The sequence below is a fragment of the Eschrichtius robustus genome, chromosome 1 (assembly GCF_028021215.1).
Source record: "Eschrichtius robustus isolate mEscRob2 chromosome 1, mEscRob2.pri, whole genome shotgun sequence".
NCBI classification, from domain to species: Eukaryota; Metazoa; Chordata; class Mammalia; order Artiodactyla; family Eschrichtiidae; genus Eschrichtius; species Eschrichtius robustus.
Genome location: NC_090824.1, coordinates 127162733 through 127190609, shown reverse-complemented (window position 1 = coordinate 127190609; position 27877 = coordinate 127162733). Strand labels below are relative to the sequence as shown.

At 47.9% G+C, this 27877-nt stretch overlaps 1 protein-coding gene and 1 non-coding gene across 22 annotated transcripts in view; one reads left to right on the top strand and one right to left on the bottom strand.

The window, feature by feature from the left end:
* MEGF11 (multiple EGF like domains 11) overlaps nt 1-27877 on the top strand; it is a 377426-nt gene that overhangs the window by 314770 nt on the left and 34779 nt on the right. For all 21 annotated transcript variants that reach the window (XR_011075258.1, XR_011075257.1, XR_011075256.1 and 18 more), the window contains exons 11-12: nt 25983-26103; nt 27064-27227. Coding sequence is in view for 17 of the 21 variants with exons in the window: in XM_068553983.1 (XP_068410084.1) it covers nt 25983-26103; nt 27064-27227 (285 nt within the window). In the remaining 4 variants the exon portion in view is untranslated. The remainder of the gene's footprint in view (nt 1-25982; nt 26104-27063; nt 27228-27877) is intronic.
* LOC137777676 (U6 spliceosomal RNA) lies at nt 14373-14476 on the bottom strand. Its single transcript, XR_011076589.1, has one exon. It is a non-coding gene; the product is annotated as a U6 spliceosomal RNA (small nuclear RNA).

Below are 27877 nucleotides of genomic sequence, written 5' to 3'. Positions count from 1 at the left end.
AGCTGGCAGAGTCCTGGGAGTGTCCAAGTGAGGGATGATTCAGGAAGTGAGGGGAGAGTATTGTGGTTGAGGGGACAAAGTGGAGCTGTCCATCCACTTGGAAGTTGGGGTCCCATCACCCTTCTCCATGGCTTCTCATTACCCACCAGATAAAGCTCAAACCCCAGTCCTTTGTAACCTGCCCTTAAAACTAGTTAGGCCACCCTAACCTCATCCCCTGCTACGTGCCACAAACCTGTGCTGTGGCCACACATATCCGCTTTTCCCCAAACACAGCGTCTGCTTTGGGCCTCTGCCTGTGCTGATTCTCAAGCTTTTCCCGCTTCCTAGAATGCCCTCCCCACTGTCTTTATCTCAGTCTCTGAAAATCCTTGTCAGCCTTTCAGGCTAAAATCAAAGGCTGCCTCTGCCATGAAGTGTTCCCTGAATATTCCTCACTTTAGAATTAACCCTTTCATCTCCTCTGTTCCTACAGCACACGGCTCAGAGTCTGTCTCCCTCCAACCCTGCACCTGCTACTGCCTTCCCCCACCACATGGCTACCATGTGAATATCTTGCTCAGGACACTTTGAAATGAATGAAAGTCTTGGGAAGAGCAATGAATGCCCTTAGCAGAAGTTTCCAGAACTGACCTTTATAGGAAGGAAATTCATGGCATTTCCGAAGGGCCTTGCCAGCAGGGCGGGAGCTTAAATCTACCCGCTGGCTTCTCTGCACTTCAGATAAACAGGCAGCTGCCGTGGGACTGGAGCAGCTGTCCCCCAGCATCATCTCCAGGTTCTCTGGGCAAATGGTATGAGTTTCTACCTTATGCAATTCTATATAGTGGTGTTAGCCAGAGACTCTAGAGCCAGATTCCCTGCCTTCATGTAATAAGCTTCGCTGCTTATTAGTTGTGTGACCTCGGGCAAGATATAACCTTCCTGTGCCTCTGCTTTCTCATACGTGAAAGGGTAATAATAATAAAGTCCAATGAATTATTGGGCTGATTAAATTAATTCATACATATAAAATAACTAGAATACCTGGTATATTAGTAATCATTCAACAAGTGTTAGCTATTATTATCATTATTGTTGGGAATGCTGCCACTGCTATTGTTGTTGTTGTTATTTACCCAAGGGGTCCCCCACGTGAAGAGGCTGACTGGTCCAGGCCTGAGTCCCCTGTTTGGGGGTACAGGTGGAAACAGGGGCTTGGGGAAGAGAGCAGAGTTAGTTGAAACTTCTTCCTGGCTGGGAGCTGCAGGGTTCCCAAAAGAGCAGTCACAGAATGAAGAATAGACTTTCTCATCACAGCGGGGAGAAGGCCAGTTTCTCAGCCCCTCCACATTCCTCTGCTGACCAGCTTTCCTTAATTAAGGCCTCACCTACGTGGCCAGCCTGATGAAGCCTCTTCCACTCCTCTAAAACTAATTGTTGCCACTTTGGCACCTGGAGTGAACAGCCTGTGAGGTCACTGCCGGAGCTACAAAGACTTGATTTCCCAGACCTCCTCCCCGCATTGAGCCCGTGTGGCCGGGAGATAGGGGGCCCCCTGGTCATTCCTCAGCACAGATGCTCCCTTTCAACTCCAGCTATAAGGGGAACGGGGAATGTGGGAGGCGGGGGAGTGGGGCCTGGTGTCCCCTCCCATGGGATTCAGGGCCTGTATTTCTCCCCGGATGACAGAATTTCTATTACCTTAAAGGGCTCATCTATTTATGCTGCAATTTTTTGCAGCCCCGTCTGACGTTATTGAACCTTGCATACTGGTGAGGGAAACGGGCACGCCATCACCCAAATGAACAAACTAGTTTACCCATTTTTCTCCCCTCTCTCCCTGCTGTCGGTAGGTCACAGGCAAACCTCAGCTGCTCAGGCCAGTGAAGGCGGGAGGGGGATGAGAGTTACAAAATCCATAGCAGTGGAGCAGTGACTGAATTTTCCTCCAAGGTTTCCTATGTCCTTTAAAGACGTCACCCTCCCCCAGCACACACACACACACACCCCCACCATCTCGGTAAAGCGCATTTCTGCCTCTTGTGTGGCTCTTGAGCTGAAACTAGGGAGAGAGGGCAGCTGCGGGGCCAGAAGAGAATGGGGACTGAAAATTAGAGCCAGGTGATGTATATAATGTGTGCGCATTTCCTGTTCTAATTGTTTCGTTCTTCGTCAGACTGTTAGCCCCATGCCTAGAAAACCAGCTTCTCATCCCCTGACCACCCCACCGTTGACTAGCTTCCTAATTATTATAGTAAAAGATTTTTCTGGATGCTGTGCTGGGGATGAGGAATTCACTGTCTAGCTGCCATGCCCGTGTGAGCAGAGGAGCACAGGTAGTGCAAAATAGCAGAAATGATCCAAAAATATAAACACATACACATACCCAGTCCAGTACTCAAATCCCAGCTCCATTGTCATCTGCTGAATGGCCTTGGCCCAGTTACTTATGCTTCTCAAGCCTTAGTTTTTCATCTATAAAATGGGAAATAATGGCACTACATCCTAATGTTATTCTTTGGATTGAATTAGATAAAATATGCACAGTGCTTAGGAAAAAACCTGGCATGTACTGAATGTTCGATAAATGATTGTCAAGGTTCCTTGTGTTTACTGGAGGTAAAGGTCATGGACTTTGGGGTCAGACAGGCCTGGATTGGAATCCCAAGTCTTCCGCTCTATAGCTGTGTGACCTTAGGCAACGTACTCAGCCTCTTTGAGCCTTAGTTTCCCATCTGTTAAATGGGTTAATAATGCCTGCCCTTCCTGGTCTGTGTGAGCACAAAATGGGAATTACCCTTTACAGTGGCAGAGTTGGAAGAACGCTCAGTGCTTCCCTGGTGCACCCTCTCATTTTGCAAAGGAGGCAACCAAGGTCCAGACAGGGAAAGTGACTTAGGTCACACAGCAAATCATTGGCAGAACTGGGACGTGAAGCGAGTGACATAGCTCCCAGTCAGATGCTTTTTCCACCTTCACCTCCATCTCATGAGTTCGCTGTCCCCACAGCAGACACCTACTGATTTTTCCCAGGGCAGAGAGGGATAGGGGTGTCACCAGAGTGTTAAATCATGTTGGCAATTAATCCACAGAGCAAAATAGGGAAAATTGGTTTTATGTCACAAAGGCTGAGTCCAGCCTTCCCCCTCTGGGACTCCATGGTTTGTAGCTTTATTAGGGAAAATTGCTGACTCTTCTGTTCTAAAACATAAACAGTCCCCCTGTCACACCACCCTCTCCTGGCCGTGCTCCTCACGTCTTTATCACTGCCTTCATTACTGGGGTCCGGAGCTGGGGCTTGGGTCTCAGGCCTGGTCCCTGCAGCTATCTCCATACAGCAGAAGAAGCTCTCGGGGCAGGTCTGAGGCGTCCATGCTTTAAACACTCCCAGTTTTCCTTTTGTCTGAGTCTCTGGCGATGGTGGGGTTTCTTCCCTTTCTGACTCCCACTCCTGGCCACCCCACAGACTCTACAGCGTGGGGCGGGGCCACGAGTCAGAGGAGCTTCCCTGAAAGGTCTGGAGGAAGTGGATGGCCGAGTGAGGGTGACAGTGGCCCACATTTGGAGCACTGAGGAACCATGGCGGGCCCTAGGCCAGGCTCTCTGTTTTTCATACGTTATTTTACTTAATCCTCACAGCAACCCTGTAAGTAGGGGCTGTGAGGATTCCCACTTTGCAGATGAGGAAACTGAGGCTCAGAGAGCTGAAGTAACTTTCCCTAGTTGGTCCGTGGTCACCAGGAGCTGAGCCTATAGCTGTTTGAATCCAGAGCCTACACTTTGAGCCACAAACAAAAGTTGTCTGGAGAGGAGAGGGCTGTGGATCTGTGGTAAATAGCCAGCTTTGACACTCTCTCAGGCCTTTTCCCACGAGAGGGGACAACCCTAGCTACCTTATTTCTCAGTTGGAATCTAGTGACTTTCCGCCCTTTGTCTTCAAGGGGAGGTGGCTGGGGCCCTCAGTCTCCCTCCCTTACTGTGGGGCAGCACTTTACAGCTTACCCAGCTAGCTGTCTCACACCTAAGCTTGTTAAGGCAGAACTTTACAGTTTACCCAGCTAGCTATCTCACACCTAAGCTTGGAAAGCAGGGCGAGTATTGTATCTCACAGATGAGGAAACTGCAGTTCAGAGCAGTTATAAGACCTGACCTATCAGGACCTCGAACTGGGCCTAGAACCCAGGGCTTATGGCTCCAAGGCCAAGCTCGCCTCAGGACAGCCGTGCGGGGTAGTCAGTGCTGAGCGGAGGCCGGCCGGGAGTCAGACCTGGGCTCCAACCCTGGGTCGGCCGCCTACTCACTGTTTGACTTTACCCACGTCCCTTCACCTCTCTGTGCCTAACTTCATCTTCCGCAAAATGGGGCACAAACCCCGCTCCCTGTATCCTCGGTCTGGGGTGAAGCTGAGATGAGACACGTTGCTAGGAAGGCTAGAAGTAGTGCCAGGTGTGTGCACCCAGAGGCATGAGGGAGAGCAGTGGGGTCCAGGCCGCAGACTAACTCCCCCGCCAAGGCTGTGGGTCTGGAGCAAAGGAAGAGCCCACTCCCCACCTGCTACCCCTGCCCTGAAGCTCCAAAGCCCCACCTAGCCTGGCCCCTCCCCAGCCATCTCCCCGCTTAGTCCTTAGCACCAGTAATTCCATCTGCAGGAGTAATTACGGACCCCAGGAGGGGAAGGGACTCCTGACAGAAGATGTCTGGAAAATGCAAAATGTTGCAGAAAAAGGTCATCAATAAACTACTTTAAGGTGGGGCGAATAGGAAGACTAACAATGGGGGTAAATGAAGAAAATGATCTCAAAAGTTCTCTCCAAAAACACTGTGAAGTAATTGTTCTCCCCTCTCCTAAAAGTTCTGAGGAGCGTTAACTCCCTGAGACAGGCCCAGGGGAGCGGGGCCCAGGTGCTCCAGCCTTCAGCACAGATGGCCCCGGCGAGCAGGGCTGTAGGGAATCCAAAGGAAAGTGTGGAAGCAGAGCAGGCTGGACACTGCAGCCAGGTGGGCACTGGTGCTGAACTCAGCAGGCAAGAGGGAGTCACTGCAGTCCTGAGCAGGGCCGTGACGGAACGCTGCCTCACTTGACCTCCACACCCTGTGTGGGGAGACGGTGACATCACGGCTTAGGGACCCAGCATGCAGTAGGTGTTCAGCAGATGCTGGTTCCCATCGCTCCCCATGGCTCCGTGGAGGCTGCTGGCAGAGGGGGAAGAGCGTGAGGTTTGAGTCAGGAAACCTGAGTTTGAATCTCAGCTCTGCTGCTCGCCAACAGGGTGACATCCTCACCAGCAGGACCACCTCCTGAGCTGCACTCTGGTCACCCCGCACGTGGAGCTCCTCCTAGGATGGTATAAGGATGAAACAGGGTAGGCACTACCAAACTGGCACAGAGTGGGTAAATCTTAAATTTCTTTTCTTCCATCTGCAGTGGGCTCGGGCTCAAATTCGGTCACGGGTAATCATCAAAATGCCTAAAGCATTTATAGCAATTCCTCTGGGCCAGACACTGTTCTAAGAACATTACATGTAATAATTTATTTAATCGTCACCCCTACCCTTGGAAGAAAGTACTATTACAATCCCTGTTTTTGGAGATAGGGAAACGGAGACACAGAGAGGTTAATAACTTGCACAAAGTTTGTTAATCCCACCCCAATGATGCTGAAAAGGAAGAAGTTGCCCAAAGTCCCATAAGTGTCAGAGCCAGGACCTGAACCCAGTAGTCAAGTTCCAGAGCCCGCTGGTTTGATGCAGCCGTCTGCCACTGACCTGCCCCTTCCGTGGGCAAACCCAGAGTGACCCTCGCTGCCCCCCACCAAAGTGAAACCTTAAGCATGGCCACAGGGGTGCTCCAACTGTGAGAGCTGAATTAGGAAGTGGTGTCGAAATACAGGGCAACCAGGCGTCTGTCTGGGAGCTGAGGGAAAGTGTCAGTTTCCCAGGTGGTGGTGTGGATAGAGCGCCCATTCATCACCATGACACCCATCTGCATCACGGTTCTTCCACTACAGAATGCTCTCACATCCATCACCTCAGGTGTTCCCACAGCCCTCTGAGGTTAGATGTCGCCGTTGCCATTTTACACACAAGGACACAGTCACGGCAAGGTTACACAACTCTGAGCATCTCGGCCCTCCCCTCTCTCAAACCGGAGGCTGAGCCACTCCCCAAGCAAATGCTGCCGGGACAAACCCCTCCTGCCCCATCTCCCTCTGAGGCCTTGCTCCCCTCTTTTCCCCCAGGCCTGCAGCCCCAGACAGGCTTTGACCCAGGCCTGCAGCCACCTCATCCCTTCCTGCTGGGAGGTCTGAACTGAGCTGTCTTCAAACCTGCCCCCCGAGGCCTCAGGTTCTTAAATGGAGAGCACATCCCAGGCCCGTATTATGTATAGTGATGCATTCTATGAGAACTTGTCTGAGACACCTCCGGGCCCAGAGGAAACCAGCTTTAAAAGACTTGAGTAATTTATAGAGTTGGGGGATGGGAAGGATGGACAGTGTGGACAGTAGAGGCGGCCTTTCCCACCTCCATTTCTTTCGTTGTTTTTTTTTTTAACTTATTTTTGGCTGCGTTGGGTCTTTGTTACTGCGCGAGGGCTTTCTCTAGTTGAGGCGAATGGGGGCTACTCTTCATTGCAGTGCGCGGGCTTCTCATTGCAGTGGCTTCTCTTGTTGCGGAGCACGGGCTCTAGGCACGTGGGCTTCAGAAGTTGCAGCACCTGGGCTCAGTAGTTGCGGTGTGCGGGCTCTAGAGCGCAGGCTCAGTAGTAGTGGCGCACGGGCTTAGCTGCTCCGCGGCATGTGGGATCTTCCCGGACCAGGGATCGAACCCGTGTCCCCTGCACTGGCAGGTGGATTCTTAACCACTGTGCTACCAGGGAAGTCCCCCTCCTCCATTTCTTTTTGTTCCCCAGTAAAAGCCTCTCAGGTTTCAACTTCTGGCCTTTCTTTGCATTCATTCTATAACTTTTTTTTTTAATGATTCCACAATCGATAAGCCACTGGATTTGCCTGAGTCTGGACTCTCAACCTCTCTCAAACAGAAAAGAGTGGCCCAGATGCCTGCCTTCAGGGGAGGGGTTTCCTAAAATAGGCTGAAACACAGAGTCACTTGCCTGCTCTCGGGGACCTGCCTTGTCTTTTTTTTTTAATTTTATTGAAGTATAGTTGATTTACAATGTTGTGTTAATTTCTGCTGTACAGCAAAATGAGTCACTTATACATATATATATATTCTTTTTCATATTCTTTTCCATTATGATTTATCACAGAATATTGAATATAGTTCCCTGTGCTTTACAGTAGGACCTTGTTGTTTATCCATCCTATATATACTAGTTTGCATCTGCTAATCCCAAACTCCCAATCCATCCCTTCCCCACTCCCCTCCCCCTTGGCAACCACGAGTCTGTTCTTTATGTCTGTGAGTCTGTTTCATAGATAAGTTCATTTGTGTCATATTTTAGATTCCACTTGTAAGTGATATCATATGGTATTTGTCTTTCTCTTTCTGACTTACTTTGCTTAGTATGATAATCTCTAGGTCCAACCATGTTGCTGCAAATGGCATTATTTCATTCTTTTTAATGGCTGAGTGATATTCCATTGTATACCACATCTTCTTTATCCATTCATCTGTTGATGGACATTTAGGTTGTTTCCATGTCTTGACTATTGTAAATAGTGCTTCTATGAACATAGGGGTGCATGTATCTTTTCAAATTATAGTTTTGTCTGGGTATATGACCAGGAGTGGAACTGCTGGGTCATATGGCAACTCTTTAATTTTTTGAGGAACTTCCATACTGTTTTCCATAGTGGCTACACCAATTTGCATTCCCACCAACAGTGTAAGAGGGTTCCCTTTTCTCCACACCCTCTCCAACATTTATTATTTGTAGACTTTTTAATGATGGCCATTCTGACCAGTGTGGGGTGGTACCTCATTGTAGTTTTGATTTGCATTTCTCTAATAATTAGCAATGATGATCATCTTTTCATGTGCCTATTGGCCATCTTTGGAGAAATGTCTGTTTAGGTCTTCTGCCCATTTTTCGATTGGGTTGGTTTTTTTTGTTTTTGTTGTTATTGAATTGCATTAGCTGTTTGTATATTTTGGAAATTAAGCCCTGTCAGTTGCATCATTTGCAAATATTTTCTCCAAGTCCGTAGGTTGTCTTTTTGTTTTGTTACAGTTTCCTTTGCTATGCAAAAGCTTATAAGCTCGATGAGGTCCCATTTGTTTATTTTTGCTTTTATTTCTATTGCCTTGGGAGACTGACCTAAGAAACATTTGTACAATTTATGTCAGAGAATGTTTTGCCTATGTTCTCTTGTAGGAGTTTTATGATGTCTTGTCTTATATTTAAGTCTTTAAGCCATTTTGAGTTTATTTTTATGTATGGTGTGAGGGTGTGTTCTAATTTCATTGATTTACATGTGGCTGTCCAACTTTTCCAATACCACTTGCTGAAGAGACTGTCTTTTCCTCATTGTATATTCTTGCCTCCTTTGTCAAAGACTAATTGTCCCTAGGTGTATGGGTTTATTTCTGGGCTCTCTATTCTATTCCATTGAGCCATATATCTGTTTTTGTGCCAATACCACACTGTTTTGATTACTGTAGCTTTGTAGTATTGTCTGTAATCTGGGAGGGTTAAGCCTCCTGCTTTGTTTTTTTTTTTTTTTTGTCTGAAACATTTATATTAACACATTTCCATACATATTTCCATACAAATACAAATATAAGATTTTTAGAAATTTCATGTAATGTCTGAAACATATATATTAACATATTTCCTTACAAATAACCCAATGAAAGTTTAGTATTAGTTGTTTTGTTTGTTTTTTTATACTGCAGGTTCTTATTAGGCATCAATTTTATACACATCAGTGTATACATGTCAATCCCAATCGCCCAATTCAGCACACCACCATCCCCACCCCACCGCAGTTTTCCCCCCTTGGTGTCCATATGTCCATTCTCTACATCTGTGTCTCAACTTCTGCCCTGCAAACTGGCTCATCTGTACCATTTTTCTAGGTTCCACATACATGCATTAATATACGATATTTGTTTTTCTCTTTCTGACTTACTTCACTCTGTATGACAGTCTCTAGATCCATCCACGTCTCAACAAATGACTCAATTTCGTTCCTTTTTATGGCTGAGTAATATTCCATTGTATATATGTACCACAACTTCTTTATCCATTCGTCTGCTGATGGGCATTTAGGTTGCTTCCATGACCTGGCTATTGTAAATAGTGCTGCAATGAACATTCGGGTGCATGTGTCTTTTTGAATTACGGTTTTCTCTGGGTATATGCCCAGTAGTGGGATTGCTGGGTCATATGGTAATTCTATTTTTAGTTTTTTAAGGAACCTCCATATTGTTCTCCATAGTGGCTGTATCAATTTACATTCCCACCAACAGTGCAAGAGGGTTCCCTTTTCTCCACACCCTCTCCAGCATTTGTTGTTTGTAGATTTTCTGATGATGCCCATTCTAACAGGAGTGAGGTGATACCTCATTGTAGTTTTGATTTGCATTTCTCTAATAATTAGTGATGTTGAGCAGCTTTTCATGTGCTTCGTGGCCGTCTGTATGTCTGCTTTGGAGAAATGTCTATTTAGGTCTTCTGCCCATTTTTGGATTGGGGTGTTTGTTTCTTTGATATTGAGCTGAATGAGCTGTTTATATATTTTGGAGATTAATCCTTTGTCCGTTGATTCATTTGCAAATATTTTCTCCCATTCTGAGGGTTGTCTTTTCGTCTTGTTTATGGTTTCCTTTGCTGTGCAAAAGCTTTGAAGTTTCATTAGGTCCCACTTGTTTATTTTTGTTTTTATTTCCATTACTCTAGGAGGTGGATCAAAAAAGATCTTGCTGTGATTTATGTCAAAGAGTGTTCTTCCTATGTTTTCCTCTAAGAGTTTTATAGTGTCCAGTCTTATATTTAGGTCTCTAATCCATTTTGACTTTATTTTTGTGTATGGTGTTAGGGAGTATTCTAATTTCATTCTTTTACATGTAGCTGTCCAGTTTTCCCAGCACCGCTTATTGAAGAGACTGTCTTTTCTCCATTGTATATCTTTGCCTCCTTTGTCATAGATTAGTTGACCATAGGTGCGTGGGTTAATCTCTGGGCTTTCTATCTTGTTCCATTGATCTATGTTTCTGTTTTTGTGCCAGTACCATATTGTCTTGATTACCGTAGCTTTGTAGTATAGTCTGAAGTCAGGGAGTCTGATTCCTCCAGCTCCATTTTTTTCCCTCAAGACTGCTTTGGCTATTCGGGGTCTTTTGTGTCTCCATACAAATTTTAAGATGATTTGTTCTAGCTCCGTAAAAAATGCCATTGGTAATTTGATAGGGATTGCATTGAATCTGTAGATTGCTTTGGGTAGTATACTCATTTTCACAATGTTGATTCTTCCAAGCCAAGAACATGGTATATCTCTCCATCTGTTGGTATCATCTTTAATTTCTTTCATCAGTGTCTTATAGTTTTCTGCATACAGGTCTTTTGTCTCCCTAGGTAGGTTTATTCCTAGGTATTTTATTCTTTTTGTTGCAATGGTAAATGGGAGTGTTTCCATAATTTCTCTTTCAGATTTTTCATCATTAGTGTATAGGAATGCAAGAGATTTCTGTGCATTAATTTTGTATCCTGCAACTTTACCATATTCATTAATTAGCTCTAGCAGTTTTCTGGTGGCAGTTTTAGGATTCTCTATGTATAGTATCATGTCATCCGCAAACAGTGACAGTTTTACTTCTTCTTTTCCAATTTGTATTCCTTTTATTTCTTTTACTTCTCTGATTGCCGTGGCTAGGACTTCCAGAACTATGTTGAATAATAGTGGTGAGAGTGGACATCCTTGTCTCGTTCCTGATCTTAGAGGAAATGCTTTCAGTTTTTCACCATTGAGAATGATGTTTGCTGTGGGTTTGTCATATATGGCCTTTATTATGTTGAGGTAGTTTCCCTCTATGCCCACTTTCTGGAGAGTTTTTATCAGAAATGGGTGTTGAATTTTGTCAAAAGCTTTTTCTGCATCTATTGAGATGATCATATGGTTTTTATTCTTCAATTTGTTAATATGGTGTATCACATTGATTGATTTGCGTATATTGAAGAATCCTTGCATCCCTGGGATAAATCCCACTTGATCGTGGTGTATGATCCTTTTAATGTGTTGTTGGATTCTGTTTGCTAGTATTTTGTTGAGGATTTTTGCATCTATATTCCTCAGTGATATTGGTCTGTAATTTTCTTTTTTTGTAGTGTCTTTGTCTGGTTTTGGTATCAGGGTGATGGTGGCCTCATAGAATGAGTTTGGGAGTGTTCCTTCCTCTGCAATTTTTTGGAAGAGTTTGAGAAGGATGGGTGTTAGCTCTTCTGTAAATGTTTGATAGAATTCACCTGTGAAGCCATCTGGTCCTGGACTTTTGTTTGTTGGAAGATTTTTAATCACAGTTTCAATTTCATTACTTGTGATTGGTCTGTTCATATTTTCTGTTTCTTCCTGGTTCAGTCTTGGAAGGTTATACCTTTCTAAGAATTTGTCCATTTCTTCCAGGTTGTCCATTTTATTGGCATAAAGTTGCTTGTAGTAGTCTCTTAGGATGCTTTGTATTTCTGCGGTGTCTGTTGTAACTTCTCCTTTTTCATTTCTGATTTTATTGATTTGAGTCCTCGCCCTCTTTTTCTTGATGAGTCTGGCTAATGGCTTATCAATTTTGTTTATCTTCTCAAAGAACCAACTTTTAGTTTTATTGATCTTTGCTATTGTTTTCTTTGTTTCTATTTCATTTATTTCTGCTCTGATCTTTATGATTTCTTTCCTTCTGCTAACTTTGGGTTTTGTTTGTTCTTCTTTCTCTAGTTTCTTTAGGTGTAAGGTTAGATTGTTTACTTGAGATTTTTCTTGTTTCTTTAGGTAGGCTTGTATAGCTATAAACTTCCCTCTTAGAACCGCTTTTGCTGCATCCCATAGGTTTTGGGTCGTCGTGTTTTCATTGTCATTTGTCTCTAGGTATTTTTTGATTTCCTCTTTGATTTCTTCAGTGATCTCTTGGTTATTTAGTAACGTGTTGTTTAGCCTCCATGTGTTTGTCTTTTTTACGTTTTTTTCCCTGTAATTCATTTCTAATCTCATCGCGTTGTGGTCAGAAAAGATGCTTGATATGATTTCAATTTTCTTAAATTTACTGAGGCTTGATTTGTGACCCAAGATGTGATCTATCCTGGAGAATGTTCCGTGCGCACTTGAGAAGAACGTGTAATCTGCTGTTTTTGGATGGAATGTCCTATATATATCAATTAAATCTATCTGGTCTATTGTGTCATTTAAAGCTTCTGTTTCCTTATTTATTTTCATTTTGGATGATCTGTCCATTGGTGTAAGTGAGGTGTTAAAGTCCCCCACTATTACTGTGTTACTGTCGATTTCCTCTTTTATAGCTGTTAGCAGTTGCCTTATGTATTAAGGTGCTCCTATGTTGGGTGCATATATATTTATAATTGTTATATCTTCTTCTTGGATTGATCCCTGGATCATTATGTAGTGTCCTTCCTTGTCTCTTGTAACATTCTTTATTCTAAAGTCTATTTTATCTGATATGAGTATAGCTACTCCAGCTTTCTTTTGATTTCCATTTGCATGGAATATCTTTTTCCATCCCCTTACTTTCAGTCTGTATGTGTCCCTAGGTCTAAAGTGGGTCTCTTGTAGACAGCATATATATGGGTCTTGTTTTTGTATCCATTCAGCCAGTCTATGTCTTTTGGTTGGGGCATTTAATCCATTCACGTTTAAGGTAATTATCGATATGTATGTTCCTATGACCATTTTCTTAATTGTTTTGGGTTTGTTTTTGTAGGTCCTTTTCTTCTCTTGTGTTTCCCACTTAGAGAAGTTCCTTTAGCATTTGTTGTAGAGCTGGTTTGGTGGTGCTGAATTCTCTTAGCTTTTGCTTGTCTGTAAAGCTTTTGATTTCTCCATCAAATCTAAATGAGATCCTTGCCGGGTAGAGTAATCTTGGTTGTAGGTTCTTCCCTTTCATCACTTTAAGTATATCATGCCACTCCCTTCTGGCTTGCAGAGTTTCTGCTGAGAAATCAGCTGTTAACCTTATGGCAGTTCCCTTGTATGTTATTTGTCGTTTTTCCCTTGCTGCTTTCAATAATTTTTCTTGGTCTTTAATTTTTGCCACTTTGATTACTATGTGTCTCGGCGTGTTTCTCCTTGGGTTTATTCTGTATGGGACTCTCTGCGCTTCCTGGACTTGGGTGGCTATTTCCTTTCCCATGTTAGGGAAGTTTTCGACTATAGTCTCTTCAAATATTTTCTCTGGTCCTTTCTCTCTCTCTTCTCCTTCTGGGACCCCTATAATGCGAATGTTGTTGCGTTTAATGTTGTCCCAGAGGTCTCTTAGGCTGTCTTCATTTCTTTTCATTCTTTTTTCTTTAGTCTATTCCGCAGCAGTGAATTCCACCATTCTGTCTTCCAGGTCACTTATCCGTTCTTCTGCCTCAGTTATTCTGCTATTGATTCCTTCTAGTGTAGTTTTCATTTCAGTTATTGTATTGGTCCTCTCTGTTTGTTTGTTCTTTAATTCTTCTAGGTCTTTGTTAAACATTTCTTGCATCTTCTCGATCTTTGCCTACATTCTTATTCCGAGGTCCTGGATCATCTTCGCTATCATTATTCTGAATTCTTTTTCTGGAAGGTTGCCTATCTCCACTTCATTTAGTTGTTTTTCTGGGGTTTTTTCTTGTTCCTTCATCTGGTACATAGCCCTCTGCCTTTTCATCTTGTCTATCTTTCTGTAACTGTGGTTTTTGGTCCACAGGCTGCAGGATTGTAGTTTTTCTTGCTTCTGCTGTCTGCCCTCTGGTGGTTCCCTGCTTTGTTTTTTTCCTCAAGATTGCTTTGGCAATTCTGGGTCTTTTATGGTTCCATATAAATTTTAGAATTATTTGTTCTAGTTCTGTAAAAAGTGTAATGGGTATTTTGATAGGGGTCACATTAAATCTGTAGACTGCTTGGGGTAGTATGGCCATTTTAACAATATTAATTCTTCCAATCCAAGAACATGGGATATCTTTCCATTTCTTTGAATCATCTTCAATTTCCTTTATTAATGTTTTGTAGTTCTCAGCATATGTCTTTCACCTCCTAGTGAGGTTTATTCCTAAGTATTTTATTTTTTGATGGGATTTTAAAAGGGATTGTTAGTTTACATTCCCTTCCTGATATTTCATAGTTAGTGTAAAGAAATGCAACCAATTTCTGTATGTTAAACTTGTATCCTGCTACCTTGCTAAATTCGTTTATCAGTTCTAGTAGTTTTTGTGTGGAGTCTTTAGGGCTTTCTATATATAGAAAAATATGGAACACTTCACGAATTTGCGTGTCCTCCTTGCAGAGGGGCTATGCTAATCCTCTCTGTATCATTCCAGTTTTAGTATGTGTGCTGCCTGAAGCATGCACCTGCCTTTGTCTTTAGGGTAAAGTTTGAAGCCTTCGTGGCTGGGCCAGTCTGACCTTCAGGCTCCTGTCCCACTGCTACCCTTCAGCCGTGGTGCTCTGGAAAATCCAAATGGATTGCCTTAACCTGGAGACACACCCACCCCCCCATGTACAGTGTCTCCTCTTTACCTTTGTTCAGTCTGTCCTTTCCCTGGAATGCCCTTGCTCTCTATCCTCCTGGCCAAATTCTGCCTGTGCATCCATACAGGATCAGCTCAGTTGCCATCTCCTCATAAAGCCTACTTGCTTTCTTCCTATGGGACACAACCTTTCCATAGGACACTGCACACCCACTCTGGTGGCACACTGTGGATGATTCTGTCCTCTCTACTAGACAGAAAGCTGCTGGAGGGCAGGTCTTTCTGATTTGTCCCTTTTCCCCATCGTGCCGGCCTCCTAACCCCAGTCCACTCCCGGGCCTGCACAGAGAGTGATCAGTTAATCTCACTGAATAAATTCCCAGGTCCTTTAGAAGCATCCCCTAAGTCATGAATGTGCCACATTTTGCTTGGACGCTAGTAAACACCCCCCCATCAGCCCCTGCAGGGCCCTCTGTCCCCCACAATCTGGTTCCCACTTGGGACATTATCACTGTCAACATAGTCAGCCTCTGGCTCTGCAGGCCACCGCCCTGGGCCCACACCTCCCAGCCATCACCCCAGAGGAGCTGGGTTCTGCAGTACAGGTGCACACACACCCCATATATCCGACCCCACAAAGCGGACCCAGCGTGTCCTTGCCATGCACGCCACGTGCAAAGCCACTGTGGTCAAATCCCCCCTTGAGGCTCTGTGACCAGGATCAGCCCAATGTCTGACATGTAGATGCTAAGCTTACCCCACAGCTGTCACACCACTGACACAGAGCACACTCACACCAAAGTCACACGCTGCATAGAGCGTGCATGGGGCAGCGGGCTGGCGGGGGGGTGTGGCCTATAAGCTACCATTCAAACCAAGACACTGGGACAGCAAGCCAAAATCCTATCCCTAACCTGCTCTTCCACACAGGCAAAACATTTGTACATCTGGTATACATAGGGCCCACGTGTATTACTCACATGACATACATCAGGAGTGGGTACCACTCCTTGCACACACACACACAGGCTCACCAAAAACAGCCTGCAGAACATCTGGAAGCAGGGAGGCGGCCCACCTGCACCCTTCCCATGCTACAGTCTCATCTTGTGCTGCTGCCCCCTCCACGTTCTACCCTCACACTCCTCTAAATGCTCGTGAAGACCCTCCCAGTGTGGGATTTCCCAGCACTTTAGAGCCACTGTTCTTTGGCACTTTTTAAAACCACTAGGGAAATCATGAAACCTAATGCAGAGTGATTGAGGCCATATGCTGTCGGTGTTTGCCCAGAAAGTCCCGAAGATTCCAGCCCAGGCTTTGCAGGGAAGCCTCGTTCTGTCTGCTAAGGGAGTAGGACCCAGAAGGGCTGCGAGAGATGTCCTGATCCTCTGTGGCCAGAATCATCCCCACCTCCCAGGTACTCAGGAGCTGCAAGAGCACTTGACAGGGCTCAGTGCTGCGGGAGCCGGAGGAGGGAAGTGAAGCCAGGAGCGGGAAAGTGAAGCTGTCGTAAGAAGCTCCTTTCTCTTTACTAAGAGCTGAGGCCGGCCTGTGCGTGCGATGTTGCGAGCGTCCCCAGGCGTCATCAGCACCAGCAGTAGCTTCACCACCATCACCACTGTAACCAGCTTTCTCTCTTTCAGAGGATGTACATTATTTGATGGATGTTGGCACAATCCCCAGTCGAACACTCACTCCCACTACCTGTTATTCCATATTAGCTTTATTCTTTCAAGCCTTAAAGGCCTTTGGACTTGAGGAGCCTCGTAACATGAGATACGAATGCCCCCTAAGAGTTCCCTCCAAAAGACCCTATTAGCCATTCCCGCCTCCACTGTCAGCATATATTTAACATCAAATGTGTAGAAAAGCACTGACTACAGGGCCTGGTATATAGTAGGTGCTCAGGACATTGGGGTCCCTGTCACTGCTGCCCTGTCAGCGGTCAAGGCAGCCAGGCCTAGAGGAAAGAGAGTGGGCTGTGGAGTCGGTTGGCCCCTTTCCCACAGTGTGACTCAGGGCAAGTTGACCCCTCCAGCCTCGCTTTGGCCTCTCTCCAGGATGGTTCTCTCTCTAGATAAGTCATTCCTTCCCTGCAGGGCTGCTATAAGAACAAAAGGAGACAAGGAACAAAAAGTGCCTGGCACAGGCTAGCACCAAGGGGGCGGTTACAAATCTGAGTCTCCTTCCTCCTGTCTCCGGCACTGAGGATGGGTCAGTCTGTCCTAAGCCAAGGGTCAGCCCTGTCTGTTGGGGTGAAGGGGCGTGGACACCAGTAAGGACCAGAGTCTTGCCCACACCTGCTCCCCCTTCTCCAGGGACTGCCCACTATGCATGTACCCAGCATGCAAGAACATTTCCAGGGATTTTAGACTTGAGAGCCTCCTGATAAGATACAAATACCTCTCAAGAGTGTTCAATAAGCCCTCATTAGCCTGTGATGCCTTCTTGGAGCTCAGGAGAGGCTCTTGGGGGAGGGAATGGTTGGAGAAGAAAAAGGGCCTACAGATGGGACAAGGGCATCAACACAGAGGAGAAAAGAAACTTGGTTTTACCGTCGAAGTCTCCAGGAGGACCCCAGCTTGGTTTACCAGCTTAGTTTACCAGCGAAGTGAACAAGGCCTGAACTTGATCCCAAATGTCCTTTTTTGGCCACATTCACTGTGTCTCAGGTCTTCCTGAAATGTCTTGGTATCTGTCTGGGAACTATTAGGAGTAGGAGGTGTCTGTGCTCCTCTAGGGAGACCTCTTGAGGGGTCAAATTTATATAGCATATTTGTGCAAATTAGGAAAAAACACCCCTTTCTCAAGACATTCTACTCACATCTGCCAAAAAACTGATATAATATATACACAAGCTGTAGTGACTGCCATATGAGTGGCACCTCTAGAGTTGTGCAGTGCACAGCCTGCACAACTGTACAGAGCAGCCTCAGGTCACTGACAGCCTACTCATGTTGGACAGACCTAGGGTTTCCAGGCCTCACCTTCAGCCCTTCTCCACCTGTCCCCCAGGGGAGCCAGGCAGAATGAGTCAGCCGCACAGGCCCTGGGCATTACGCCCTTGGCACAGGGAAGCAGGGATGGGGATGGATGTGACAAGTGGCCTCCGTCCCTCTCTCCCTCTCATCTCTCTGGCCCTCTGCTCCTCATGCCTTATGCAGAGTTTCTCTTCCCCAACATGCATCCACTGTCAGTTGCTGCTTTATCAGTGACACACTAATTAGGTCCAGTGAGGTTTGCTCTGCATTGGAGAGGCCTCTGTGGCTGGCATTCAGTCCAAGCTGTTCTCTCTTTGCCTTGTGGACCGCGTGTCACTCTTTCTCCCTGGGAAATCACAAATGAGGCTCCCCACCTGGGAGTCCCACTGCCTGAGCCCTCAGAGCTGGGAGTGGCGGTGACCGAGAAGGGTAGGCAGGGGGACTGTAGCAGCCCAGGGCTGGCACTCTGCTTGGCAAAGAGCAGATGCTTGCCTGACAAGGGGCTCTGTAAACAGTGAAGCACATTCCACATGTGTGCTTCTGGCATTGAAGTGCCATTGGGCACCTAAATCAGCTTGCGTTGGTGGTCCTGAAACTCTAGGAATAGCACGGGAGAAGAGGGGAATAGGAGCAACCAGAGGAGTGGGGAGGCCACTGCAGAACATCTGGAAGTAGGGAGAGGCCTAGCCTGAGCCCTTTCATGCCACAGCCTCATCTTGTGCCTCACCCCGCTGCCGCCACTAGAGGGTAAACTCCATGAGAGTAGGGACAAGCTCTGTTCCGCTCACGGAGTATCCCCTGGCCTAGCACAATGTCAGACACATACTAGTGCTTCAACAACATTCCCTGAATGACTGAATTAATTCAACCCATAGGCACTGAGCACTGACTGTGGTCGAGGCACCATGCTAGGGCCAGGGCCATAGGGCTGAGGAAAAGAGACCCAGTCCTTACCCTCATGGAACTTAACAATCTAGTGAATGAGAGCTGATTTTGTTTTAATTCATCACAATTGTGAAAAGTGTCACAAAGGAGCAGGGAACAGGGAAACCTGCTCTGGAAGTGGAAGGGCAGGGGAAAGTTAAAGAATATGGGAGCTGAAGGGGACCTTAGGTCACACCTAGTCTAGCGTGATGGTTAGTGAGGCCGGGGCCTGTCACGGCACCTGGCCTATGGTAGATGCTCAACAGGCGTTTGTGGATTGAATGGGTGAATGAATGAAGCCAGGTCACCGTGAGCCAGTACCTTTGCCTCACTTAAACCCATGTACTGTGACCGCAGGTCCAGGGCCCTTTCTTGCCTAAGCCATCCCTACTCCTCCAGCAAGAAGACACGGGGGCCAGGCCGACTTCCCTGGTTGCCTGTCCCAGAGTCCTTTCTGCTGAGTTCCCACGGGCCTGCGGAGCCTGCCCACTACTTCAGCCTGGATCTAGACAACTCAGTCCATTCCGTTTACACTGCCTTCTACCCACAGAACATATTTAAGGGGACCCTGAGACAAACTTGCACAATTGCCCACCCCTTTTGTGTGAGGGAGGGTCAGCCACTTTCCATCCTCCTCCTCTTTCACTCCAAAAAATACTCATTAACCTCCTGCCCATTGCAAGGAAAATGGATGATCAACACACGGAGCCCAGCTGTTGATTAATTTTCCCAAACAGGGCCAAACTACAAAGCAGCATATTGCAGGGGAGAAAATTCAATAAACAGCATTTGAAACAAATTTAATAGAACATATAACTCATTACCCACCAGGGTCTGGGCCTGTGTTGCCACATTGTACAAGAAGGCAGGTGGAAGGTGGAGGGGAGATTTGCATCTCTTTAGTGAGACCAGCTCCAGGGGTTCTGCCAGTAGCTCTTTCAAATCAAGTTCAAGATGTTAATAGCCTGTGCTGCATCTATAATTAGCAGGCCTTTGGATGGGAGGAAGAGTTCACATCCATCCTCTATTCACAGAATGAAGACACCGAGCAGGTCTGGCAGGCTTCCCTCCGCAGAAGCTGGAACCTCGGGGCCCTGCCCCTGTGGGAGGTGGAGGGCTCCCTTTCCTGGGCTGGAGGAGGGGGGCGGGCTATGCAAGTGTAAGGGGGATAGATAGCAATATAAAAACACCCAGATATCAACTGCCAGGTGCTGAGAAAGGGCCGGAGTGTCTGGGCCTGGCCGGTGGCCCTTCCTCAAGGTCAGGGCCATGTCCTCTGGATGCTCTGTGCTTAGGTGGTGAGTGTGCTGTCGATGTGAGTGAGCAGGGGCAGCAGAGGCTATCCCAGAGTTTCACCACACCTGGGATCTTAGCATCCTGTGCTGAAATGGGAGCCAGGAGATTCGAGTTCCAAACCCATCTCCACCTAGCATTGGCTGTGTGACCTTGGGCAAGTCACTTTCCCTCCCCTGGCCTCAGTTTCCTCACGTGTAAAACAAGGTAGCCAGACCAAGTGATTCCCAACGTCCTTTCCAGCTCTGGCACAAGGAGCTGTCCCCCCACTGATAGAAATGGGTATGTGACCAGTCCCAGGCCGCGCATTAGCAGAACAGGTGGCCACCCAGATGGTGTGACTTTTAGATTCCAGGAGGGCTCCCCACCCCAGGCCTGCATTCCCACCACTCCTCACTCCTTCATGTTAAGACCCCTACTGCATGCAAGAAGATGCTCAGAGAGTCAGAGGTGAAAGGGCCTTAGAGATGATCCAGCCAGTGGTTCCCAGCTAGACCCGTGCAGAAGCTGCAGCGGGTTGCCAGGAGCGGTTTTGAAGATTTCACAAAGCCTACGGGCAGTCTTCCATTACCTGTGACAAAGCTCACTAAAACACCAAGGTTTTCCTTCTACTGTTAATTAGAATTAAATTAACTCTATGTGATCTCCCAGGTTAGCGTGAGCTAGTCAGAAGCCCTGATTGGTTATAGGTGATACCATAGGAACTTCTAGGTCATGGTTGGTGGATAGGATGCTGCCACCTGCATCACATGGCATGTGGTCACTGGCCAGTTTAGACACCAGCACACAGTGACAGCAGTGTCTCTCCAACTGAGAGAGCTTTATAGAGGGAGGACACTAACAAGGGCTCTTGGTGGTGAAAAGTTGGGGAGACTGATTGATTTCAACAGCCACATACAATTGATAAGGAAACCAAGGCCTGTTCCTATGTTACCTAGTATGAACATCAGTCAATCGGAAGAGAAAGCTGTTTTCCAGCAGCAAGGTGTGTAGGAATTCTGGATGGAGATCTTGGGGAACAGCTTCAGTAAAGGGCCTTTATTGAGGGAGTGAGCAGAGGTGCTAGGCTATGTGAAACACATGAGATGCCAAATGCAAACTCCTCAACTTCCCTGGCTTCTCATCCTGTTCTTTTTTCCAGAATCTGAAAAGATCAACAGACGTGGATTCAAGGCTGGTCTGGGCCAGGCACTGGGCTGGGGGGAAGAGGGTGGATAAGTCCCAGGTCTGCCTCATGGGCTCACTCTGACTTTCAGTCTCCTTCTCATGAAGGTGATGAATTCGATCATCTCTAAGATCTGTTCAGCTTGGAGGGTCTTGTCTTCCAGAGTGGATGCACTCGAGGCCGACAGGGTAATTTTCTGGCTGTACTTCTGACCCTCAGCCTGGCCGGGCAGGGTTTGGGCAGGGGGTGGCAGGATGGGGCATGGAACCATAGACCAGGATCTGGCCTGGCTTTCCCTTTGCACAAGAGCCCCCAGGGAGGCCCAGAGTTGGTGTGGTAGCATGGGACTCTTCCTTAGACCAGACAGTATTCTGCTTCCTGTGTGTGATGGGAGCCACAGAACCCCGGGCCACCAGGGCCCCTCACTCATTTGTCCAAGAATATTCATAGAATACTTCTATTCTGTGCCAGGTACTGAGCTAGGGATACTGGGGCAACCAAGACAGATAAGGTGTCTGTTCTCATGAAGTTTCTAGTCTAACTGGGGGAGACAGACAGTAAATAAGTGGACAAATAAACACATCTAGATGCAAGCATGAGTGTCCCTGTGTGGACACTGCCTTGGAAGCTGCCCAAGAGCAGAGAGCAGGTCACAGGCTCCTGTGTGTCCCTGGAGCCCACTCGCAGGGCTGGCTCAGAGTTGGCCCCCACTCAGCAAACATTGGGTGAATTGCCTGGCATGAGAGAGAAAGCATACGGAAAGTGCCCAGGCCTTCTGGTCCTGTCCATGGTAGAAGCCAGCATGTACACACAAACATCTCATTTCAATTAAACAACATTTATCCAGGGCCCATTTATGCACCAGCAGGGTCCTAAGCCCTGAGAATCTAGACATGAATAAAATCAGATCCCTGGCTCCCTCAGCTCACAGCGCAGGGCGGAGGCAGGCATGTGAGCTAACCCGGAGCCCCCCTGTGCTAGGATGGTGGTGGCCGTTTGTGCACGCGGTTCCCACCAGGGGAGGACAGGTAGGCTGGGGAGGGAACAGCAGGAGGGAAGGATGAGGACGAGGAAGGAGTCACAAAGTTATACCCAAATCCACATGGATGGATAAACAGATGCCCCCAGAGACACACACACACACACAGAGACTCACAGGTGTGTACACTGACTGCCTACGCAAGTGTAGACATAAATACCCCTGTAGGCTCAGATGCCACACAGGCCATTGTGATTAAGACCCGTTCGTGGTACGCCAAACTGGGGAGATGTGTGGGTGAGAGAATGGCCACTTGGGGGGGGTTGGCACATGGGCACCCTGGGAATCGCCAGACCTTGGCCAGGGGACACCTTGAGGTGGGCGGAGCTGTAAGTCTAAACCTGAGAAGTTAGGCTGATTATTGTCTTGCTGTGCATGTCCATCACCAGAGACAGCCAATCAGCGACACACACAGACCCGCAGATCAGAGGCCAGAAGGTAGGGAATTTGACAAAAAGTTTCACTGTTAGTACTTGTGCTTACTGAGGAGTTTGAACCTGGTCGGGTCAGGACAGCGAGATGGAGGAGGGGGAGATGTACCAGGCCTTCAGGGCAGAACTGTATCCTTTAGAAGCTGCCTGCTTCTCCATCTGGATTTTTTGCCATCAGGAGCTAACAAATGGAAAGTGTTTGGAACACACAGCTCTTGGCACATGGTAGCCCCTCAGTGAGTGGTCATTCCATCCCCCAAAACCATGGTAAAATTCTGGCCTGTTCAGCTGTGACGAGGGGAACCAGGGAGACAGCCTGGAGGAGGTGGCAGGAGGGTGAACCTGGGGACATGAGGTCATGTGCCCCATGTGAACGCCAGCCCTCCTCTCCTGCACAGGGCCCGGCCTTTGTTCATCAAGTGAGAGATGGATCCCTCCTCCAGAGCTGCCTTCTGCTGAAACATTTGAGGGTCTTGTGTATTCTTTTCGTAAGAGATACTATTTCTTTGTAGTAACAATAGCTCTTATAGTGCTTTCTACCTGCCAGGAACTGTTCTATCTGCTTCATCTGTAACTAATTTAATCCTCTTAACAATCCTATGAAGTAGGGGCATTATTATTCCCATATTACAGATGGAGGAACTGAGTCCCCAAGGGGTTTAGTAAATTGTGCAAGGTCATACGGTGAATAAGTAGTGGAAGCAGGATGGCACTAGACTCCATTCTCTAACCACTGGGCTCTGCCACCTTTCTGGAAAGATCTGGTTCTTTCTCCTTTGCCCTCACTGATACACCATGGGGCCCTGGATAAGTCCCTGCCCCTCTCTGTCTCTACTTCTTTCTCTGGGAAGCTAAAGTCCTGTCACCTGGGGGCTTCCCAGGGCTGTTGTAAGGCCAAGCTGACTGTCCACCTCCATGCACAGGCTACACGGGAGAAAGTGGGCCCCGGTGCGGCCTTCTGGAGAGCAGATATCTCGAGGTGGGTGCTCTGCATCTTGCCCCCTAGAGCAGGGCAGGGTGGTCAGTCCTCTCTGAGCCCCACCAGCAGACCCGCAGTTGGACTCACAGGCCCCTTGAGGCCTCCTAGGAGGACCGGGGTTGGAGACACTAATGGGGATGCCAGGAGAGAAAACCCTTCCTCTTAAAGTAAACTCACCCAGACAAAATCATAAACTGAGCACGCAATTTGCACCCCGGCCAAGGCCCTCAGAGCTTAAACATATTCTTTTGGTCTATTTATAGTCCTGGAGAAGTTAAAATTTTCAGAGTAATGGGAGCGCTAACAGATTCCAGCTGGTCAGGGTCTGCCAAGGACTGGCAGGGGAAAGAGTGGGAACCATGGAACCTTCTGGTACAGGACTCTGCACTTCCCAGACCCTCCTCCCTGACTCAGCCTGTGCAGGTGGGACAGGAGACAAGGGCTAGAGAGGAGCCTCTTCACCAGGGGCCATAATAAGGTCTCTCTCTGACCTAAATGGAGGTGAGGCCAGTTGCCCGGGCTCCCCTACGTCAAGGCTTTCATTTCAAAGATGCTGGAAGTGAGGCTCAGAGAGGGACAGTCATCTATCCAGTGTCACACAGCTAGTGGGACCCAGGCAAGCTCTGGTATCCTGGCCCATGCGTCAGCATTCCTGTAGTAAACCTCAGCGCAAGACCTGAGAAGCTGGCTGGAGATGGTCCCTAGCGGGAGACAGTGGGAATTCAACATCCAGTGACCATATGCTCCAGAGGAGAAAGCCCCAGCGTGGGCTCCTGGGTGGGGAAGGCACGTCCTGGGTACTCTGAGAGCCCCAACTTACTTCCCTGGCATTCAAGGCTACCAACACCTCTTTTAAATATCTCCTTCGCCCCTCCCTACACAAACTCCCCCTCCTGCGACCCCTAGAACATTCCCAGCTCTCATATTCCTCTGTACTCTTGTCCACACTCTTCCCACCTGGATTGCCTTTACCCCACTTTCTCTGATTAAATGTTCCCACCCCTGAAGGCCTCTCAAGTTCCCATTCCTGGTGGCCCTGTGACTTGTCCTCACTCTGAACTCCTTACTGGAGCTAATAGCCCACCTAAGGAGGCCTGGTATAGTGGATCCTGTAGGGTGTCACCCAGATTCACGATTCAGGATGGATAGAGGCACCCCTTCCTTCTAGCTGCAGGAAACTTAGTGGCTCCCAGCTGAGTCCCTCTGCAGAAATTGCCTTCAGTCAAAGAGCATGGATTCCCCTGAAGTCATGCCCCCTTCCCCAGGGCAGTGGATTGGTCCGGGGTATGGAGGCCCTCCCTCCCTTTCCTCTGGCAGGACAATTCTAAGGACCAACCCACTGCAGAGCTTCCTGGCAGATCAGCTGAGGATGTTGTTGCAGCTGCACCTCAATTCAATTTCTCCCTCTGCCCGTCCTGCTTCCCTTACCCCTCGTAGCGGTTATTCTCAAAAGCTCACTAGTTTCCATCTCAGAGGATGCTTTCCAGGAAAGCTGGTTTATGACACCTGGTAACAGAAGGGTTAAGCAGACAGCCTTGGTTCAAATAGAGATCAACCATGTTTAGCTCCATGACCTGGGCTGAATTACATAACTTCTCTGACAATTGTTCTATCTATTAAGTGGGAATAATGCTGAGGCATTAGTTCCTATCTGCTGAGGGTTTATGAGGATTAAATGAGATGATGTATGCATGGTACCGGATACTGAGAAAGGACTTAATGTGCATTAGCTATTATAATTTACATTTAACTTCTCTGAGGTTCGGGTAAACAGGGGTAGGATATTATTATCTGCGTCAAGGGGTTGCTGGTGAGAATCAAATAAGATTGATTGAGAGGCAGAGGGTTAAATTCCATGCTGCTGTGACCTAATACAGATTCAGGGGTCAAGTTCCCTGAGGGCTTTGCCCGTCCTAGAGCTGTGGTCTGGAGGCCTGACCCCTCCCCCAAATGGTGAGGATCACTGTATTGCTTTCCTATCACTGCTGTAACAAATTAGCACATTAGTGGCTTCAGACAAAACAAATGTACTATCTTACATTTCTGTGGGTCAGAAGTCTGGTATGGGTCTCACAGGACTAAAGTCAAGGTGTCAGCAGGCTGTGTTCCTTTCTGGAGGTTCTAGCGGTGAATCTGTTTTCTGCTCATTTGGATTGTTGGCAGAATTCAGTTCCTAGGGTTGTGGGACTGAGGTCCCCGTTTTCTTGCTGGCTGTAAAATGAGGCCTCTGGCTTCTAGAGGCCACTGCATTATTTGGCTTGTGGCCCCCTTCCTCCGTCTTCAAAGTCAGTGCAGGCAGATGGAGGACTTCTCGAGGCTACCTTTTTGGTCATCTTCTATTCATAAGGACACATGTGATTTGGGTCCACCTGGCTAATCCAAGACACTTCCTCTGTCTTAAGGTCTTTAGTCACGCCTGCAAAGTCCCTTTTGCCACGTAAGGTAACATATTCACAGGTTCCAGTGATTAGAACATGGTCGGGGGGAGGCAGGGGTGGGCATTATTCTACCTGCCACAACCACCCAGCACGGGGCAACCTCTGACCCAAAATTCCCCTCCTCCTTTTCTAGGGGGAGGTCTGTGCAGTTCCCTGCGCAGCAGGGACCTACGGCCCCAACTGCTCATCCGTCTGTAGCTGTAACAGCGGTGGCACCTGCTCCCCAGTAGATGGCTCCTGCACCTGCAAGGAGGGTAATGTGCCTTCTTTCCCAATCCCATCCCCTCAGATGTGCACACTGCCCAGGTGGGCTGCCGGCTGAGGGGTCTGGGCTGCTCCTGCCCCACCCACCCACATGCAGGGTCGGGGAGCCTATATGTCAGGTTCCAGCCAAGGAGACCCATGCCAGGGACTTCAACAGCAGGAATGTAATAAAGGGGATTTGTTACCACAGTGTTAGAAGAGCTGAAAGGACTTACAAGGGAACGTGAGCAACGCAGAAAGTAGTAGCTTCTCCCACAGTTGCTACCACTTCTAGGGTGAAAGGGACAAAGGGAGGAAGTGGAGTTCCCAGAGCCTGGGAGTGAGGGCCATCTGATGGGAGCTGGGATGTGGGCAGAGGGGCTGCAAGATGGTGCTGGAGCACTGAGACACAGCCGCCACCAGCGGCCCTGCTCATAGCAGAGAAAGAAGAGGAGATACCTGGCATCTCTCCTGCTCCCGCCCTCCCATCACCGGCCAGGTCTCCCACTGGCAAGCCCATCTGGGAGCAGCTGCAGGGGTCAGCCCCCTGGGACACAGAACAGAGCAGGGGAAGGGGAGAAATGGATCTGAGGGCAGACAAGCCAGTAACCAGCCTCAGAATGGGAAATCAGCCTATCACCAAAACACAGGGCCCTGAGATAAGTTTCCTGAGTATACCCTCGGCACAGATAGCCCTCTCCACCTCCACGGGTTCCCTGTCCCAGGTGGGATCATCCACCTATGGCAAAAAGAGTGAGAACCGGGAGGCAGGAGACCCAGGTTCTAGCCCCCGCTCTCTCAACAGCTTTGCTGTGTTTCTGAGTGGACTCCGAATGTGGAATGTGTGTTCTAACCTAGCAATCAGAGGAGGGGTGGTTTGGGTGTGATGCCTTGTACAGAGCTGGGGGGAGTGGGCAGAAAGCCATGCTGGGCCTAGATGGAGAGGTGACAGCCTCGTTCCCCCCCCTCAGGGTGGCAGGGCCTCGACTGCACCCTGCCGTGTCCCAGTGGGACATGGGGCCTGAACTGCAACGAGAGCTGCACCTGTGCCAATGGGGCGGCCTGCAGCCCCACCGATGGTTCCTGCTTCTGCAGCCCTGGCTGGCTGGGGGACAACTGCGAACTGCCCTGCCCGGTGAGTGTGGGGTGGGGAAGGACGGGGTGGGCCCATCAGCCCCCCATGCCCTTTCCTTGTAGTTTTTTTGTCCACAGAGGTGCACAGAGAAGAGTACTGGACCAGGTGGTGGGACACTTGGATTCAGGTCTCAGCCCTAGCTCTAACCTCTCTGTCCTACTTCCGGCCTCAGCCCTCTCATCTATAAAATGACAGATACTTAGCACATATGGTGATGTGGCCTCACTTTCCCCTGGGTGCTCTTGGGAAACATTATTGACTCTGGCACATTTACCTGAGCCCAGATGCAGCTTCAGAATCCTTCATGACACAGTGCTACAGGACAGCTCTTACTAATCCATCGGAGTTGCCATTCCTTGATGATAATGTCTAAGCTTCTTTCTGCTTCCAACAGTCTATAATTTTATGATCAAGGTTGGGAGGACTAAACCAAGCATTATCCAGTAATAACCCACCTAGACTTAATCCCTGGATCTTCGTCTAAGATACAAGTTAAACCAACTGATAGGATGTTGTTGAATGAGTCCTACAGTCCTGGGTTCCAATCCTGCCTTTGCCTCATCCTAGCTGTGTTACCTGGGGCATGTTACTTCACCTCATCTTTAAATTTTGAACGTAATGGAACCATTTCATAGAGTTGTTGTGAAGAT